The 20,028-nt window shown below is 48.5% G+C and overlaps 3 protein-coding genes across 4 annotated transcripts in view; 2 read left to right on the plus strand and 1 right to left on the minus strand.

Annotated features, from left to right (window-relative positions):
* LOC116419027 (zinc finger protein 501-like) overlaps nucleotides 1-7,123 on the plus strand; it is a 37,888-nt gene extending 30,765 nt beyond the window's left edge. The window contains exon 5 of one of the 2 annotated variants that reach the window (XM_031959376.1): nucleotides 3,663-7,118. In XM_031959376.1, coding sequence (XP_031815236.1) covers nucleotides 3,663-4,897 — 1,235 coding nt within the window. In that variant the 3' untranslated portion in view covers nucleotides 4,898-7,118. Of the gene's footprint in view, nucleotides 1-3,662 lie in introns of both variants that reach the window. The other variant, XM_031959444.1, reaches the window with a different exon arrangement.
* Nucleotides 1-20,028, minus strand: part of LOC111719283 (zinc finger protein 345) — a 369,988-nt gene that overhangs the window by 253,218 nt on the left and 96,742 nt on the right. The window lies entirely within an intron of this gene.
* LOC100916440 (zinc finger protein 850-like) overlaps nucleotides 12,649-20,028 on the plus strand; it is a 29,573-nt gene continuing 22,193 nt past the window's right edge. The window contains exons 1-5 of the mRNA XM_031949149.1: nucleotides 12,649-12,729; nucleotides 13,247-13,336; nucleotides 13,970-14,096; nucleotides 14,318-14,413; nucleotides 16,884-20,020. Of these exons, the coding sequence (XP_031805009.1) occupies nucleotides 13,301-13,336; nucleotides 13,970-14,096; nucleotides 14,318-14,413; nucleotides 16,884-20,020 (3,396 nt within the window). The 5' untranslated portion in view covers nucleotides 12,649-12,729; nucleotides 13,247-13,300. The remainder of the gene's footprint in view (nucleotides 12,730-13,246; nucleotides 13,337-13,969; nucleotides 14,097-14,317; nucleotides 14,414-16,883; nucleotides 20,021-20,028) is intronic.

Below are 20,028 nucleotides of genomic sequence, written 5' to 3' on the forward strand. Positions count from 1 at the left end.
TCCGATCTTCATCTAAAACGTGCATTCGTCTGCGCTTCCTCTCTCTGCGCTTCCTCTCTCTGCCCTTTTCATTCCCTTCATCCCTGCCGGTCTGGGGAAGATGAGGGTGCGGCGGGGGAGGGGGAAGCCAGCCAGCGGAGGGCTTGGTCAATGAGTTAAACTTGCTGGGGGAGAAGGGGGTCCCCGGACTGAGGAGTCCCCCTAACCCAGCTCCCCGCCCTAACAAGTGGGGCGCTCCCTCTGCAGGAGGTCAGGGCAGGTCAGCCAGCATCTGTAGGCCAGGCTCGCTGCTAAGCCTGCCCGCTACAAAGAAATCTGCCCTCACCAGGAGCTCGCCGCTCCAGGGCAGACAGCAGGGGGCGCCGAGGCTGGGGGTGGGTGGGGAAAGGGCTCCAGGCCGGAGGCCCCGCCTCCCCACGGAGGCTGGGGGCGGGGCTGTCCTCTGACACAAGGTGGTGCCGGGGGCGGCCGGAGCTGGTCCCTGTGGGGGATGGGCCTGGCCGAGTGCCCTCCGAGGGGCGCCAGAGGGCCGAGGGGGGACCCCGTGTTTGGACCCAGGGACGTGAGAATGGGGCCCTTGGCGGGGCCCGCTTGTCCCGCCCCCTGGAGCCCGGAGCCACAGGACTCTCCCTGGGCCTGAGCGGTCACAGGCGGGGGCTTGGTGCTTTCTGGCCACCTGGTTTGACCCTCACGGGCGGTGGTGAATCCCTTTGAAGAAACTGAGGCATAGGCGGGGCATGGCTTCCCCGGCCTAGGGGGCGGCTGTGGGCGACCCCGTGACCTACATGGGCGTGGTTCTCATTCCTCCTCAGGGGCCGTGGCGGGGTCATGGGGTCAGGGGGTGGGGTCAGGGGCCGTCTGCAGAGGTCAGGGGGTCAGGCTGGCCTCTGGGTACCCCTTGGGCCTCTTGCTCGAGGCTCCCGTGTTCTAGGCTGACACTGACCTGAGGAAGGCTGGGCTCCCGCCCGAAGGGGGAGAGAAAGAGGGATTACTGACTAAGGAGGGAGCTTTGGCCTTGGGATGGGACATTTGGGTGCAGGGGCCTAGTACGGCCCCCTAGAGAGAGCAAGGAGGAGGAACCCTAACTAATCCCGCGAGAGTAGCCACAGACTCCACCCCCCGACTCTTCCCCCGCCCCCCTCTTGGCAGGAGGGGGGGCAGGGAGGCCGGGAGGTAGCAGCGAGGCCGCCCGGCCCTGGGGGCAGGCCGAGGCTGGGCCAGGGAGCTTTGTAAGGAGGAGCCCTGCTCCTGCCGGAGTTGGGGGGATGAGGCGGGCCGGTGTGACCCGGCCCCAGCCGGTCAGCAAACCCACGTGCTGGCCCCGTGTTCGGGGAAGCCCAAAGGCTGCGGCCTTCTCCGCTGGGGAGCCACGGGGGGCCAGCAGGGGGCGCTGGGGGCTGCGATCCTGGGGGAGAGCACGCGAAGGCCCCCCTTCGGCCTGGGGCGCATCCCGGCCGGGATCCCCAGCGGGAGCAGGAGAGGAGCTCCCTGTGCCAGGGACTCGCTCGGGAAGCGCAGCTTCCCCTTTTGTGTTGGCTCTGGAGAGGAGAGGGGCCGCACCTGGAGTCTGGGAACCGGGAGGCTGGGACTGGGGGGAAGGGGAGGCCCGGATCTTCTATGGATCAGGCGGCCCTGCTGGGCTTCCCCGGGTCAGGGGAAGACTCGTGCTCCAGCCCGGGGCCAAATGCAGCCGGTACCAGCAGGGGGGGCGCTGGGAGAGGCTTCTGGGCTGTGCTCAGGCCCCCCTGGGGGGAGCAGGTGCCAAGTCAGGCTGCATGGTGAGGAGACCCCCAGGAAGCAGCCCAGGGGAGGTCCCTGCATTGAGGGGCTCCGGGAGAGGCTTCTGGGCTGCGCGCTCCATCTGCAGCCATCTCTGAGCCCAGGCTCCCATTTCTTCTCCCTGGCTTTTTTGATGTTAAGCAGTTATCCCCTCTCCTCTCTGACCCTCCTCCTGTTTGCTTTCTGGGGGGGTCTGAGTTGCCAATGCTATTTCTGGCTGTTGACCCTTCACCCTGCCATTCTTCATGGTGCCCTCGGCATATAAATGACCTCTACAGCCCCGCGGGCAGCCTTTTCGGCTCCTTTCTCCACCCTGAACTCGGGTTCGGGGTTTTCTTCATTATTCTGTGACCACACCCCAGGACTCCGGTGAGAGCATCTGGCACTCTGCTCCCATTTGGTGGGGACCCACAGAGTTAAGGCCTTGGTGTGGTGGCACTGCTTTTCTGGAACTTGCTGCTTTCTTCATAGTCCAGCCAAGGCTGGCACTGCCCAGAGTTCTGGGTTCACATGTTGCCGAAGCCCTTGCAGCCATTTGGTGATGTGAGCGTCCTTGGGCCTTGCCCTTGGGTGATGTTTCTTTCTATACAGGCCCCTCTCCTAGTCAAGCCAGTGATCCAGGAGGGGAAGTGGGATCATAATGGGGACTTAGGAAGTCCCAGGAGGTCAGTATTGAGAGTGGAAGGAGCTGGTTCCAGTCAGGAGGGATGGCCATAGATGGAGGGACCCGATAGCCAGCAGACACATGTCACAGAATTGGAAAGAATGTGTGGGGAGAAAGGTGTAAAAAATCTGGAAGGGAAGGAGGGGATGAAAAGCTTTGAATACCAGACAGAATATTTTGTGTTTGTTCTGGAGGCAATGGAGAGCCCCCCCCAAAATTAAGGAAGTGACATGGTCAGCCTTTTGTTTTAGGAAAATTAATGGAGTAGAGAAATGCTTGGGAAAGGCAGAGCTAATTGCAGGCCGTGGCAGTAATCTAGGGGTGAATGAGGGCCTGTGCCAAGGTGGGTAGCAGAGTCAGAGAGAAGTACTTTGGAGATGCTGCCAAGGGGAAATCAGCTGGCCTTGGTAGCAAATTGGTGAGAGATACAGAGAAATCTAGGGTAACTACTAGGTTAGATGGTGTTGCCCTCCACAGCTTTAGGGGAGGGGAGGGAAGAGGCAAAAGTCTGGGTGAAGAGCTCAAAGCTGGGAGAGATAGAGAGCAATATCACTCATGAATATTGGCACAAACATTTGAACTAAGATGTTAGATATTCCAGTTCTTTTTATTGTGGCTGAATTGGATTTATGCCAAAGATATGAGGATGTTTTAGTTTGATATAACCAGAATAATTAATCACATTAATAATGAAAATCTATAAGAATTTATCAGAAACATAGCCTTCAACAAAATAGTACAAATATTGAAAAATCTTTTTAAAAATACAGTCATTGAAGGATCTTGTCTTAATTTAATTCACAGAATTCACAGTTAAGAGCTAATTTCATTTAGGTGTATATGTGTGACTGTATGTGTGTGTAGGCAGTTTGGGGTTAAGTGACTTCTCTGGGTCACATAGTAAGTGTCAAGTGTCCAAGGCAAGATTTGAAGGAATATTCTTGGGTGCTTTATCTACTATACCACCCAGCTACCCCTGCCGATATCATTTGTAATGTAGAAACACTGGACAGTTTGCCAGGAGGACCTGATGGGAAGCAAAGACTGTATCTCATTTTCATTCTGATTTGACCTTCCATTAGAAATGTTGGCCGTAGCAGGGAAGCATGCAAAATAAATTGAAGAAAGGAACATTACTAAAATTGGCTTAGAAAGAAAGCCAGAATTTTGTTATGCAGCAGTGCAAAGGGGATATTGACCAATTTTTTTTTTCTTTTAGGTTCGAAAAAAAATACGTTAGAAAGCAAGGAATCGATTCAAAAAGCAGAACAGTCATCCCGGGAGAGATTCCAAAGAGATGGTCTTTCTGGTTCCAATTCGGAGGAGGCTTGGAAGTATGAGTCCTGGTTAAAGAAACAGCAGAAAAATCATGAGGAACATTCTCAGCAAGTAAAAGCTACTCAAAAGAAACCTTCCCAAGATGTCAGTGGTCATAAAGATAATGAATGTGATAGAAGCATAGATGTGCAACCAGTCATATTGTCCCAAGAGAAAATATCTGTTGAAAAGGATTTCTGTAAATGTGATACACACAGAGAGAATTTTAGGCTGTATACACACTTGTTAAAATGCAACAAAATGTACCCCAAAAAGATATTTTCTATGTGTACCGAATGTGGGAAATCCTTCAGGTATAATTTAGCCCCTATTGAAAATCAGAGAATATGTTCCAAAGCGAAAGAGTATAAATGTAATGAATGTGAGAAGGCCTTCTCTTGGAGATCGCAACTTATTAAACATCAAGCAATTCATACTGGAGAGAAACCTTATGTATGTCCGGAATGTGGGAAGGCTTTCCGGCAGAGCTCCCATCTTACTCAACATAAGACAATTCACACTGGAGAGAAGCCTTATGAATGTGATGGCTGTGGGAAGACCTTCCGCCAGAGGAAGGGACTTACTGAACACCAGAAGATCCACACTGGAGAGAAACCCTATGAATGTAATGAATGCGGGAAGACCTTCCGCCAGAGGAAGGGACTTACTGAACACCAGAAGATCCACACTGGAGAGAAACCCTATGTCTGCAATGAGTGTGGGAAGGCCTTCAGTCAGAGGACAGATTTTATTCGACACCAGAGGATTCACACCGGCGAGAAGCCCTACAAATGCAACGAATGTGGGAGGGCCTTCTCCCAGAGGAAGGGACTTACCGAACATAACAAAATTCACACCGGTTTGAGACCTTATGACTGTAAAGAGTGTGGAAGAGCCTTTGGTCAGAAGACGGATCTTATTCGACATCAGAGAATCCACACTGGAGAGAAGCCTTACAAATGCAACGAATGTGGAAAAGCCTTCTCCCAGAGGACTGGGCTTATTGATCATCAGAACATTCACACCGGAGAGAAGGTGTACAAGTGTGATGAATGTGGGAAGTCTTTCCGCCAGAACAGAGGACTCTCTGAACATCGGAAAATTCATAGTGGAAAGAAAGCGTACGAACAGAATTAATGTCGGAAATCAGTGTTTACTCAGCGCTGGAAAATTCACACTGGAAAGATCGCTTATGAATGCAGAGGATTTATTCAAAACCAGAGAAAAGCCATAGGGATACCATCATGTGGGGTAGCTTTCTTCTGCTCAAAATCAGAGACATCTGGTCAACATCTTCCCTTCCAGCCAAGCTGGATTCTTTATCGTCCCCCTAGCTAACATTCTGTCTCCCATTTCCATAGATTTGTGCACCCTCTAATGATTTCCCTCCTCACTGCCCCTCTTAGTATCCCTACCTGCCTTTGGCTTGGTTCAAGTGTCATCTTACACCAGAACCATTTCCTGATTTCCACAGTTATTAGTCCCTGCCCTCCCCAAGAAATTTATTGTGTACTTTGTCCATATTTTAGACTTATTTAGCACATAGTGTTGTTTTCCAGTAGCAGGAAGCTCTTGCAAGGCAGGAATCATCTAAATCTTCAGGGCCTAGCAAGTTGCTTGGAAGATAGAAAGTGATAAATGTTGGATTGAATATTTGGGAGAAGCCTTTCCTCCAGGAAGAAACAGGATCACAATGTGTTCTTTGGGACCTCGGCAACCAAGACATCAACAAGTGGTCATCCCATTTCCACTTAACCTATAAGGAGTTGGGGACCTGGCCCCTGTCGTGACGTTCATTCCACTTTTTAGCAAGTTTTTTCTGACATCAACTTTCCATCTATGACTCCTGGTTCTATCTCTGAGGTCAAACAGAAATTGAATCTTTCCTCCACATGATAGCTCTTCAAGTACGTGAAGACCCCTCTCATACCTCCCCCTTCCCTCTCAGTCTTCTCTTCTCCAAACCAAATACCCACTCCCTTCAGCTAATCTTCCTAGGACATGGACTCTAGCCTTTTATCATCCAGACTGTCCTCCTCTGGAGGATGAATGGTCTATTCTAGTCCAGAATTTCCCCAGGAATCAAAGTCAAGCCCTCTGGCCTATAGTTTGTGGATTCTGTTTTCTTCCCTTATTTGCCTATCAGGACATCTAAACTTGCTACTCCAGATGTGGGCCGATTAAGGCAGAGCACAGTGGAGCGGGCATTTCTCCCATTCCGGGAAGCTAGGTCTCTGAAAGGTGCCGCCGATTCCTATGAGTTTGTAGTTCCCCGAAGCTCCCGATAGTTTTTCCTAACTGTTCTCTTGCTGTGACTCCTAACTTGTACTTGTGAAGTTACTTTTTTAGTATCCAAGTGAAAGATTTTATAGTGATCTCTATTGAATTTGATCTTAGTAGATTGTCTAGTGCTCTAGCCTGCCAGGCTAGATCTTTTGGAATCTTGACTCTCTCGTCCACTGTATCATACTAAGTATCCCTCCCAACTCGGGATCATTAACAAACCATCTTTGCCTTCATTCACATCATTGATCAACATATTAAATAGCACAGGGCCAAGCATGGATCCTTACGGCACTCCATACGAGACCTCCTCTCATACTAACACCAAACCACCGCCAACCACTCAAGTCCATCCGACCAGCTCTTAACCTGTGTGATTGTATTACCGTGTGATGAATATCTCTCTGTAAGCTTCATAAGAACTTACTGGAATCTTTTATCAAAAGCCTTGCTGAAATCTAATTGAACTCTATCCACAGCATCCTCCTGCTCTACTAGTTTATTCTGTCTCTTTCCCCTGTCAGAAAAGGGAATTGTCTGGCACGATGCATTCTTGATGGAGCTCTTGGTGATCACTATTCACTTTCTAGATGCTTGTCATTTCCGACCCAGGGACTGAAGTCAGGCTCTCTGCTCTATCATTTGTGGATCCTTGGGCTTCCTTCTGCTGCTTTCTGTTTTCCGTGAGTGCAGACCAGTGACCAACACGTCTGTGGAGCGAACGTCTCCAGAGCGAACGTCTCTGGGAAGACCTCAAGAATTCTGGAATTCAGCCTTCTGCTCGCTGCTCTGAAGGAAGTAGTTGCCCACAATTGCACCATTTATCCCATAAAATGGACATCCAAACTCCCAGTCACTAGGAGAGTACTGCAGTTGAAGTAACTGAGGACACCCTGCCTGGCTGGCCAAGAGACTCAGAATAATTCGGAGATGAAATGGAAATAGCTGTTCTACTCGTCCAAGAAAATTGTGTCTTTTCAGTGAAGTGTAAGTGTTGTTCATTTGTGAATGCTTGCCTTTTAATCTGTTATCTGAAGCAATTTCTGTGGTAGAGGAAATAAAAAGCTGTACTGTACAGCATGCTCATCGCGTACATCGAGTCCTTTTGGGGGGGAGTGTAGGCAGAAGCTGCACCCCAGCTTGGAGTTTTTCTAGGAGTGGGGATAATGAACCAGGAAAGGAGCGATTCCTGATTCCTCTCATTGCAGAGTGAGGGGGCCCTCAGCCCGGTGTCCCTTCTGTAAGCCTTCTCAGAAATGAGCCATCTAGGACCCAAGCCCTTCTCTTCCCGTCCCCACTCCCCTTAGCCAGTGCCGTTAATGGGATGATGCTTCCCTCATGTAACTGCTGTCTGGAGGCAACATGGTGACCCCCTGCCACTCCTGTGGCTAGTCCAAGACCTCAGGCTTCTGCTGCTTGCATGGCACAGGTGACCCCAGCCACTTGGGGTGCTCAGGCCCAACGTCCCCCCACCTGCCAAGTGCAGAGCAGTCACCTCTCCCCCCGAGCAGACCATCCAACCCAATCCCCTTGTCCTGTAGGTGAAGAAAAGGGAGCACAGGTTGGCTCTGAGGTGAGCAAGGGAGGGGAGTGGGCCATGGCTGGTGACACTAGCTCAGACCTAGACAAGCACTTCCTCCTCTTCAGCCTCAGAGACCAGCTAGCTCTTCCATCACCCCAAGACTCGCAGAGTGAGGCAGGAATATGGGGGCTTCCAGCAGCTTGGGGGGCTGTCCCCACTTCACACTGAGGAAAGTGCATAAGAGGAAGGTCCCAAGGCAGTGAAGCTTCCTGGGGTGTCTGATGACTCTGCACGGGCCAGCTCATGGAATAACCTTCAGCGAGACTTGGCAAGTTCTGTCACAGGCTGGACTTAGCTTGTCACAAATCCCCTTCTCCCTCCCCCCTCATTACAGAAACCCTAAGGGGCCAAAGTGGAGGGGACAAGCTCAAATGTAGCCTTGACTCGACCTGGGGAACAGGTCAGTCACAGACTGGGAAAGGGAAAATGGGAGCACCCACCCCAGGCTAGTTCTGGGAATCAGAGGAGGTGCTTGTAGAAACCACTTAGAAGGCCCCGATGCCTCAGCTGCTCTCCTTGTCCATTAGAGAATGAGACTTAATTGGCCCCAAACAGACTTAGCGGGGAGTTGTGGCCGCCTGAAGGCCCACCCGAGCCCAAACTGGACGGCAGCGTCTCCTTCAGACTCGGGCCACGCCTGGCCTCCCGGTGCCCACATCCCCCCTGCTGCTTCTCTCGGCCACCATTTATTCTGGGGGGATTCCTCTGAAGGCTGTGGTTTAAGGTTCAGGGGCCACAGCTGTCCATGTTTGTCCATCGGTGTTCCACCAGCATAGAAGCACTTGCTGTGGGGAGCCCAGGCAAGGGCGAGAAGACCGTCCTCATGGCTGGGCTGGCCCCGGGACGTTAGCTTCGTCCTGGAGACGCCGGTGGCCGCGAGGGGGCATTTTCCTGTGCCAGGAGGGACCTTCAAGGCTTCCCAGGTTGACTTGGCTCCTTCCACACTCCTTCCCATGCCCTCCCCATGTCCCCTGCCCATCCCGAGCTCTCCTGCCCGCACCCCTTGGAGTCACCTCGGCCCCTGCTGCCAGCCATGGGTCATCGAAGCTCCAGCCGAAAATTCTCTCATGATTCCTCATGCTAACACTAGGAGAAAGACCCTTCCTTGAGGGCAGCTCTTGGAAGCCCCTAATAGAGGGTTGTTTGGGTTGAATCTTAGAAGCCGGGGCCGGAGGACATTTCTAGGCTGTGCCCCCTGGCAATGCCCAGTCCCTCCCGATTCCATCTGCCCAAGAGCAAGGAGCTTGCTGAGAGTGATCCAACTCCTCCCCTGTACCCCTCCTGGGGTGGATGAAAATCCCAGACTTCCAGAGGTGGGATACCCTGAGGCTGGCAGCTGGGTGCCTCTCTGGGCTGGCTCCATGAAAGGAGGAGGCTGGACACAGTGCCCGCTGAGGCCTTTCCACTCCAAAAGCAGGCTCTCCAGATCCCTGGATCCCCAGACTTGAGGTTCCCCAAGAGCCCAGACAGAACCCCGAGCTTGGCGCTCATCTGGGGGCTGTGAGCAAAAGGGCCTTGGCTGAAGTCGGGCTTGGCAAGTGGGAGAGGCAGGCATGAACCCCAACTCTGGGAAGCATGGCTCACATTTTTTTTCATATGCCATAATTTATTCAGCCATTGATGCCAGTGGGCATCCACTCAGTTTCTAGTTTTCTTGCCACTACAAGGAGGGCTGTCACAAACATTTTTGCACATCTGGGTCCCTTTCTTTTAAGATCTCTTTGGGATATAATCCCAGTAGAAACATTGTTGGATCAAAAGTTATGCAGTTTGATAACTTTTTTAAAAAAATAATTATTACTTTTTATTGACAGAACCCATGTGGGTAATTTTTTACAACCTTATCCCTTGCACTCACTTCTGTTCCAATTTTTCCCCTCCCTCCCTCCACCCCCTCCCCGAGATGGCAAGCAGTCCTATACATGTTAAATAGGTCACAGTATATCCTAGATACAATATATGTGTGCAGAACAGTTCTCTTGTTGCACAGGAAGAATTGGATTCAGAAGGCAAAAATAACCCAGGAAGAAAAACAAAAATGCAAACAGTTTACATTCACTTCCCAGTGTTCTTTCTTTGGGTGTAGCTGCTTCTGTCACTGATCAATTGAAACTGAGTTAGATTTTCTCTTTGTCAAAGAAATCCACTTCCATCAGAATACATCCTCATACAAGATTGTTGTTGACGTATATAATGATCTCCTGATACTGCTCATTTCACTCAGCATCAGTTCGTGTAAGTCTCTCCAGGCCTCTCTGAAATCATCCTGCTGGTCATTTACTCTTCCATAACATTCATATACCACACTTTACCCAACCATTCTCCAATTGATAGGCATCCATTCGTTTTCCAGTTTCTAGTCACTACAAACAGGGCCGCCACAAACATTTTGGCACATACAGGTCCCTTTCCCTTCTTTACAATCTCTTTGGGGTATAAGCCCAATAGTAACACTGCTGGATCAAAGGGTACGCACAGTTTGATAACTTTCTGGGCATAATTCCAGATTGCTCTCCAGAATGGTTGGATTCGTTCACAACTCCACCAACAATGCATCAGTGTCCCAGTCATTTTAGCCAATCTGACAGGTGTATAGTGGTATCTCAGAATTATCTTAATTTGCATTTCTCTGATCAATGGTGATTTGGAACACTCTTTCATATGAGTGGAAATAGTTTCAATTTCATCATCTGAAAATTGTCTGTTCATATCCTTTGACCATTTATTAATTGGAGAATGGCTTGATTTCTTATAAATTAGAGTCAATTCTCTATATATTTTGGAAATGAGGCCTTTATCAGAATCTTTGACTGTAAAAATTACTTGTAAATTATGCCCATTACTTGTAAATTATGTTTATATGTTTGGTAGCAGAAATATTTTCAGGAAAAATTTTTCCTAATCAATTTTATTCCCTTGCTTGTTTTGAACAGATTTTTTAAAGAGGGAAAACTCAAATCATTCTGTTTTGTTTCCTCTAAGTTCCATCTATTTTGTGAATAGATTAAAAATTCTCTGAAAACTTTTAATTACATTTTCTTTGCTGTGAACTTAATCATCATAAGAAAAAATGAATATTTCAGCAGAGAAAAGAGCTTTGAGGCCTTATAGGTTGGTTTTTTATTTTGTCTGGGCCAGTCAGTAAACATTTATTAGGCTGAATATACAAAAAGATGAAAAAGACAATTCCTGTCTTTGGGACAGCTTACTATCTAAGAGGGAAGGCAGCGAGCAAACACATCTATATGGACAATATACATCCCAGAAAATAGGAGACAATTAAGAGAGAAGGCAATAATATTAAGAAGGTGGCAAATGCTTCCTGTAGAATATGGGATTCTATTTGGGACTTGACTTAAAGGAAGTCAGGGCAATCAGTAGGCAGAGCTAAAAAGGGAGAATTCCAAATCTCAGGATGGCCAGAGAAAATGTCTGCACATGGAGTGTCTTGTTTGGGGAACAACCAGTGAGCCCTATGACTGGACTGAAGAGGATGGGGTGAGGAGCAGAGTGGGAGGGGACAGGTCAGGAAGAACTCTGACACCTTGCCTCATATTTTATAGGAAAAAAATGACATTAACAAGAGTTCTCTATTCTCCCTGCTTCCTCATGTCATCTAAATGCTTTGGGCTACTATGGCATCCTTCACCCTTATCTCACATGAAGAGATGGTCTTATTCCTTAGCCAGGCCAACTCCTCCATCTGTACAGGTGATCTCATTGATCCATCCCGTTTCTTCTAACAAATTTATCCCCTGTCCTCCCCAATCTCTCTTATTTTTCATCTTTCCCTTTCTTCATTTTCTGCTTCCTACAAACATGCCCATGTTTCCCTAATCCTCCAATACTCTTCCCTTTATCCTTCCATCCCCACTAACACCCTATATCTCCTCTGTACTTTGCAACTAAACTTCTCCAAAGGGCCTGTCTACAAGAGGTGCCTCCACTTTCTCTCCTTTCATTCTCTTCTTAATCCCTTATAATCTGGCTTCTGACCTCATGGGTCCATCCAAAATACTCTGAATTGTTTAGTCACCAGTGAGCCCCAAAGCAGGTTTCATCAATCAGGAGAGCCATTTTCTCCTCTCTGAGCCACGGTCCAGTGCCAATGGCACACACCCCTCTAGGGGAATCAAGTGGCCGAACAGATAAAGACACCAGGAGAAGCCTGGTGCAGGTGACAATCAAACAGCCCTGACTGAGCTGAGGCTGGGGCTGCGGGCTCTTTACAGGGGAAGTAGCTTCCCTTCCCATTAATGCCATTTAGCCCGATCCTTCTAGGGCTCCCCCCTTTAGGAGCGCACTTTGCAGAAGTAAACCCTCCATTGGAAGGAAGCTTCTCTTGCAGATAGCCAGCACACATTTCCATGACGCTTTCCAGATTTCTGAAGCATTTCTTCCTTTTCAGATAGACAGCCCCACTCTATAGATGAGGAGCCTAAAGCGCAAGAAAGACTGCGCAGCTAGTCAGGGTGAGAGCCAAGACTGACCCTCGGGTTTTCTAACCTTAGCTCTCCAGAGGAAAGAGCCTGTGCCGTTCCTTCTCGTGGCTGCCCCAGGGCAGGACCCCGGACAGCTCCCCTCGCTCTCGTCTCCCCACGGATAGAAAGGGAAGATCGCACCATTGGTTCTTTCGGCACTAGAGGTGATAGTTACCATGGTGACGGTAACAAAGTTGTTGCTGGTGGTGATCTCATCATGACGGTGATGATGAGCACAGTTACCATGGGGATTGCGGCAAAGATGGCGCTGGTGACGGCGGTGAGCGGCGATGATGTGCTCACGGTGCTGAGGGTGACGGTCCCGCTGCGCCCCATGGAGGGCTGGGAGGGCTTGCTCGGTTAGACCAAGGGGCCGCCCGGGGCCGGGCTGTGGGGGACGGCAGCCCGAGGAAGAGCCGCCTCAAGAGCGGAATTCAGCCCCAGCTCCCTGCAGCCTCTTCCCGCCCCTCAGATTCACGTGGGCGGCCACACGGGGGCGGGGCGGGGCCACACGGGGGCGGGGCGGGGGCGGGGCAGGAGGAAGCGTCACTTCCGGCCTCCGCCGAGGCTTCCTGCTCCCGTTCGGCCCGGGCTCCTCCGCCACCGCGGCAGGGCCGGGCCAGGTGAGTGGGGCCCGAGGGCCCAGAAGGCCTCAGTGGAGGCCTTCGTGGGGGGAGGGGCCGAACCAGGAGGAGGAGGAGGACGCCCCCGCCAGGCTGGAGGGCGCCACCCGCCTTGGCTTGTGCGCATGCCCCCTTCCGCTCTGCCTTCCCCGGGCGTCGGGAGCCTCAGTGACAGCGGGGAGAGCGGGAAGGGGAGAGCGAGGCCGGGCGGGCGCGTTCCCCGGAAGGCAGCGCAGCCGCGGCACCAAATAGCGTCGTCCCCCCGCCCCCCCCCGCCTGCCCCAGTCCCTCCCCGTTCCTTGGTGTCTCCGTGTCCCCCTGTACACCGCCCCTCCCCCCTTCTTTGGACCCTCGTTCATCCGACGTCTGTGTCCATTTCCCCGCCCCAGACCCCGGCGGGAAGCACCTGGTCCTCCCCAATGGACGTCCCGGGCCCGGCGCTGCCCGACCTTTTCTCCTCCTGTTTCCTCCCCAGCTGGACATCCAGAGCCCGGCGCTGACCCCCCCCCCCCCGCAGGAGGTCCCGGGCCGGCGCCGCCCTCCCCGGCAGAAGGAGCCCCCGCAGGAGGAGATGGCCCCCGTGTTCCTGGCGGACGGCGCCTCCCGGGTGAGGGGCTTCCCGGGGCTCCCCGTGACCCTCGGGGGAGTCAGGGTTAGGGAGCCGCACCGGGTGGGAGCCTGGGCTGGGCTTCCAGCCCTGCCCCCTGTGACTCCCTGGCCCCGCCTCGGGCCCGGGCACAGCCCGTGAGCCCCGCAAAGGGAGCCTGGGAGACCAGGAGTCCTTTGGGTCTGGGACGTCATCCTCAGGGGGCTGCGGGGACCCCCCCATGTGCCAGGCAGGGCCCCCATGGAGGGTCCTCCACAGACCCAGCTTCCCGCCCAAATTCCCAGCCGGCTTCCTGCGGCCCCTGTGGTCGGGCTGTGTTGTCCCCTTTTAAAGGTGGAGAAACCGAGGCTCCCAGGGATGGGCCTGCCCAGCATCTGTGCAACGGGTGTGGGGAGAGGAAGAGGGCTCGGGGGCCGGTTTGGGGGGAGAGGGAGTCCCAGGCAGGGCACAGGCCCTCAGGCAGAAGTCAGAGCTGGCCCCTAGAAGGCTGAGCCCCCACCTGCCCTTGTCTTTCTAGGCCTGCGAGAGGGGAGGGTCTCACTGGGTCACAAACAGGCTTCCCCCCAACCAGAGGGCAGGGTCTTCCACCTGCTCATCCCCCTCCTTTAGCAGCCATGGTCCTGCATCTTGTAGGGCTCTGTGACCTTTGGGGACGTGGCCGTGGACTTCTCCCGGGAGGAATGGGGGCACCTGGACCCCGCCCAGAAGGAGCTGTACCGGGAGGTGATGCTGGAGAACTACCGGAACCTGGTGGGCCTGGGTAAGGGGGCTCCCCCTGAGTCCATGCTATGGTGGCACAGAGACCCCTGAAGCCAGGAATGATTCCCAGGCTTTGAGGGGGGCCCAGATCTGCAGAATGAAGCCAGCCCAAGAGCTGGGTGCAGACCCCCCAGGTGGGGCCCACCTGTCCTGGAGGGGGGCCTAGGAATGGGAGGCTGGGGTCTTCTTGGACCCCAACCCTTTCCCATTTCCCCTGGGCAGGACTCACAGTTTCCAAACCCCGTGTGATTGAGCAGTTGGAGCGAGGAGCACCACCATGGACACCATGGGGAGGGGTCCCAAGCAGCTGCGGTCCAGGTGAGTGGGAGACCCCCAGGAGCTGCTCCATTCTTCTTAGTCCTGACCTCATTGAATGTCCCATCCACCCCATGATGTCAGTGCTCCTGGTGACGTTCTCTCTGATGAGGAAACTGAGGCAGGTTGACCCCTAGAAAGGGTGTGAGGTGGGCTGTGGATGCGGAACCTCCTGACTGTAGATGCTGCCTCCCATGGGGAAATACTTAAAACTTGTGGAAGGCAGGTGCCTTATCCCAGACCCCAGGAGGAGAGGAACAGGTGGGAGGAGCTTCTTGGTAGGGTGGCATGAGATTCTGGGAAAGCTCAAATGTTGATGAGTGTGTCCTTTGGGGCTAGCAAAGAGGCCCTTAGTAGGAACTGCCCTTTTTGCTCCCCTTCCTTGGAATCACCTTATTGTTGGCAGCCCTTTTCTTTTTTTTGTAATCAAGAATTTCTTTTTCTTCTCACCGGGATTAAAAAAAAAAAAAAAGAGAGAGAGAAAATAAGACTCATTCCATATGTGCCTAGTTAAGCCAAACCCATTGGCTGTTTGTCTTTGGCTGAAAGTGCGTCCCTCATTCGGAGCTGTTGTCTGTCACCTCCAGGTGGGCCTCATGATTCACCACTAGACTTAGGAATCCTGATTGATCATAGTCTTTGGGTCTTTCACAATTCCCGTATAAATTGATGCCCTAGTTCTACTCTCTTCAAACTGCGTTAGTTCATACAAGTATTTTCAGGGTTTTTTTTTTTTTCTTTTTTGAAACTATCTCTTCATTTTTATCTGACAGTAATATTCATATTCCATCATTTTTTTCAACCATTTGCATTTGATCTGTTTCAGTTTTTTGTTCACAAAAGAGGTGCTCTAAATATTTGTTTTGATGGGTCCTCTTCCATGTACATGGGCCTGTTGTTGGCTTGGAGGGTGGTCCCAGGTCAGTGAAATTGGGTTTCAGATTGTGTCTCAGCAGCTGCTTGGTCTCAGCTCTACCAAGGTGGACTTGTGGGACTCTTGTTCTCCAGTTTTATTAACTTTTTAAAAAAGGTCCTGTTTCTCTTCTGAGGAAGAGATCCACTTTCATTCTGTGATTAGGTAGAGTCTGTCTGAAACCACTTGGTTATTATGTAATGTAGTTTGCTTGAAGAAGTAGTTTGTATCTCATTTTATAATCATGAGATAAAAGATTAATTCCAAAAACAATGGAAAGACATAAATGACCAGTTTCCAAGGATAGTTTTGAGTTATTTATCCAACAGACGAGGAATAATGTGGGTATCAGCTAGAAAGAATATATTTTGCTAGATTAATATAGCTCTTCATTTTTTAAAAACTAGTCATTGGTTCTGATTTCCTGACAGGTAAAATAAGATCCTCTTTTTTGATCTGGTCACCTACATAAGGGACCTACATAACGGAGGCCAAAGATACTGCTATGATGCTAGCCCCTCATATCTGCAGCATGTTGTGGAGCAGGTGCTGTAGGGTCTCCTGCTTCCTTAGCTTCCTAATACTTCCTAGCTGAAATATAGGATCCTATGTTTGGTATTTGGAAGTCTTCATTGTCTGACATCATCCTTCCTTCATAGTTTTTTACATTCTCACAAACCCTATGACAGCTCCTGATTGCCATTTCTCACACATGACACTTCATCTCTGGACTGAATAGGTTTTCTGACTGTCCAGCATGCCTAGAAAGTTTTCCCTTTTTGATCTCTGCCTCCTGACTTCCCTGGCTTAAATTTCTACTTAATTACATATTGTTTTCTTCATTAGAATGTGAGGTTTGCAGGTATCAGATTTTTATGCCAGAGATCACTTGTAGTGATTTTAAAGTCTGGGGTTTGATATCATCTTTTATTTGTGGGTGGTGGTTGTTGTTGTTTTTTCCCAGTGTGCCTAGTACTGTTCCTGTTTTAATATTTTCTCATAAATTTCTTGATTTTGTGCCATTCTATGGATAAACCTCTTGCATTAAATAGTAATTTATTTTTGGAGTATGTACTGTCTTTTGTACTTTCTTAATTTGTGTCATCCCTAAACTTTAAAAGCCTTCTTATTCTTTAGGGCTTTATTTCAGCTATGGATCATTGTTTTATATTTGTGATATAGAGTCACTTAGTATTTCTAGATCGTTCAATTCCCCCCATATTTTTTGGTTTTTGGAAATTATGTTTCTGTTTTAAGTTTTGTGTGTGATTTTATTACTATTAGAAATAAAAATGAAAGTGATTCTTATGTTTTCTAAATAACTTGCCTCCCTAACGCTAAATAATGTTAGTAATAATATATATTTATTTGCATGAAAATATTCACATGTAAAAAACTTCTGTAAGTTTGTTACATAATTTCCTTCACAGCTCTTCCCGATATAAATTTAGGTTATTGGTGGGTTGTTGTTTTTTCATTCATTTCAAATGTAATTTTGATAGAGAACACAGATGAGAGCAGGAAGATTGGAGAATATTTCTGTTTTTTAATTTCTTTCAGATTTGATAACTAGGCTGGAAATCAAGGAATCATATCTAAAACTGGGTTTCTCTTTGGAAAACTCATCCCAAGAAAGATTTATAAGCGACAGTGCATATTTCTTCAAGTTGGAAGAAGTCTGTGAATTTGATGCCATGTCAGAAAGACAACAAAGCAATAATGAAAAACTATACCAGCAAATAAAAATGATCCAAAACAAACTTCCAGATGAAGTGAGAGGTAATAAACATGAAAAAAATGGCAGACACTTCATATCAGGGCCAGAACTTTTCCCCCCACAGGGTGTAAACATAGGAAAAGGCCTCTGGGAATGTGATATTTATAGGAAAAGCTTAAGCCCACATTTAGACCTAAAAAAATATAATAGAACTTCTTCCAAGAGTAATATTTTAAAGTATAATGAACTTAGTGACTTCTTAAGTTATAATTCAGATCTTACTGAAAGTGATAGACTTCATTTTAGAGGGAAACTTCATGAATGTAGTGAATGTGGCAAGGTTTTCTGTCAGAGCACAGAGCTTATTCAACATAAGAGAATTCATACTGGAGAAAAATCCTGTATGTGTAACGAATGTGGGAAGTTCTTTCGAGGAAGCAGAAATCTTATACTCCATCAGAGAATTCACACTGGAGAGAAACCATATGAATGTAAAGAATGTGGGAAATTCTTCCGCCAAAGTGCACATCTCAGTGTGCATCAGAGAAGTCACACTGGAGAGAAACCTTATGAATGTAATGAGTGTGGGAAGGCTTTCACTCGAAGTAGAAGCCTTATTAGCCATAAGAAAATTCACAGTGGAGAGGCAACATATGAATGTAATGATTGTGGAAAGGCTTTCTGTCGAAATACAGAACTTATTCTCCATCAGAGAATTCACTTTGGAGAGAAACCATATAAATGCAATGAATGTGGAAAGTTCTTCCACCAGAGTGCACATCTTACAGTACATCAAAAAAGTCATGCTGGAGAGAAAACTTTTGAATGTAGTGAATGTGGGAAGGCTTTTTGTCAAAGTACAGAACTTACTCTTCATCAGAGAATTCACACTGGAGAAAAACCATATAAATGTAATGGATGTGGGAAGTTCTTCCACCAGAATTCACATCTTATTGTACATCAGAGAAGTCATACTGGAGAGAAGCCTTATGATTGTAAGGAATGTGGAAAAGTCTTCAGCCAGAGTAGAAATCTTATTCTTCACTGGAGAATTCACATGGGAGAGAAACCTTCTGAATGTAGTGAATGTGGGAAAGCCTTTCACCAGAGTTCACACCTTACTCAACATCAGAGAATTCATAGTGGGGAAAAGCCATGTGAGTGTAATCAGTGTGAAAAGGTCTTCCTCAAGAGAGCAAAGCTTACTGAACATCAGTCAATTCACACTGGAGATAAGCCTCATAAATGTAGTGAATGTGGGAAAGCTTTCCAACTGAGCTCACAACTTAGTATACATCAGAGAATTCATCTTGGAGAAAAACCTTATAAATGCAATGAATGTGGGAAAGTCTTTAGTCAGAAAACAAACCTTAAGATACATCAGAGAATTCATACTGGAGAGAAACCATATGAATGTAATAAATGTGAAAAGGCCTTCTGCCAGAACTCAGACCTTACTCAACATAAGAGAATTCATATTGGAGATAAACCTTATGAATGTAATGAATGTGGGAAGGCCTTTGCCCGGAGTAGAAGTCTTACTCTTCATCAGAAGATTCATACTGAAGTGATACCATATGAATGTGGAAAGACTTTCTGTCAACGCACAGAACTTACTCTTCCTCAAAGAATTCACACTGAGGAGAAACCATACAAATGTAATGAATGTGGGAAGTTCTTTTATAAAATTGCCCTTTTTGCTGCCCATCAAAAAAATCATGCTGACAAGAAGCCTTATGAATGCAAGGAATGTGGAAAGGCATTCCGGTTGAGCTCACAACTTAATATACATCAGAGAATCCATCTTAAGGAAAAACCTTATAAATGTAATGACTGTGGGAAGGTCTTTAGGCAGAAGACAAACCTTCAGGCACATCAGAAAATCCATTCTGGAGAGAAACCATTTAAGTGTAACAAATGTGAACGGGCCTTCCGCCAGAGCTCAGACCTTTTTCAACATCAGAGAATTCATGCTAGAAGAGAGAAATCTCATGAATGTAGTGAGTGTGGGAAGCGCTTTGTCCAGAGCAGAAGTCTTACTCTTCATCAAAAGATTCACACTGGAGAGACACCATATGAATGTGGGGAATGTGGGAAGGCTTTCTGCCGCAGCACAGAACTTATTCTCCATCAAAGAATTCATACTGGGGAGAAGCCTTACAAATGCAATGAATGTGGGAAGTTCTTCCGCCAGAGTGCACATCTTACTGCCCACCAGAGAAGTCACACTGGAGAGAAGCCTTATGACTGTAAGGATTGTGGAAAGGCCTTCAGAATGAGCTCCCAACTTATTCTCCATCGGAGAATTCATCTGGGAGAAAAACCATACAAATGTAATGAATGTGGGAAGTTCTTCCGGCAAAATGCACATCTTATTTCACACCAGAGAATTCATACTGGAGAGAAACCATATAAGTGTAACAAATGTGAAAAGGCCTTCCGCCAGAGTTCAGACCTTATTCAGCATCAGAGAATTCATACTAGAGGAGAGAAATCTTATGAATGCAGTGAGTGTGGAAAAGTCTTTGTCCGGAGCAGAAGTCTTACTCTACATCAGAAGATTCACAATGGAGAAACACGATATGAATGTCATGAATGTGGGAAGATTTTTTGCCGAAATGCAGAACTTATTCTCCATCGGAGAATTCACACTGGGGAGAAGCCTTATAAATGTAATGAATGTGGGAAGTTCTTCCGCCAAACTGCCCATCTTACTGCCCATCAGAGAAGTCATACTGGAGAGAAGCCTTATGACTGTAAGGAATGTGGAAAGGCCTTCAGAATGAGCTCCCAACTTATTCTCCATCGGAGAATTCATCTGGGAGAAAAGCCTTATAAATGTAATGAATGTGGGAAGTTCTTCCGACAGAGGCCACATCTCATGGCACATCAAACGATTCATACTAGAGGGAAACCTAATGAATGTGGAAAAGAATTTGGCCAGAGCTTAAGTCTTAATCAACATCAGACAGTTCCTACTTGAAAGAT

The sequence above is a fragment of the Sarcophilus harrisii genome, chromosome 1, assembly GCF_902635505.1.
Source record: "Sarcophilus harrisii chromosome 1, mSarHar1.11, whole genome shotgun sequence".
NCBI lineage: Eukaryota > Metazoa > Chordata > Mammalia > Dasyuromorphia > Dasyuridae > Sarcophilus > Sarcophilus harrisii.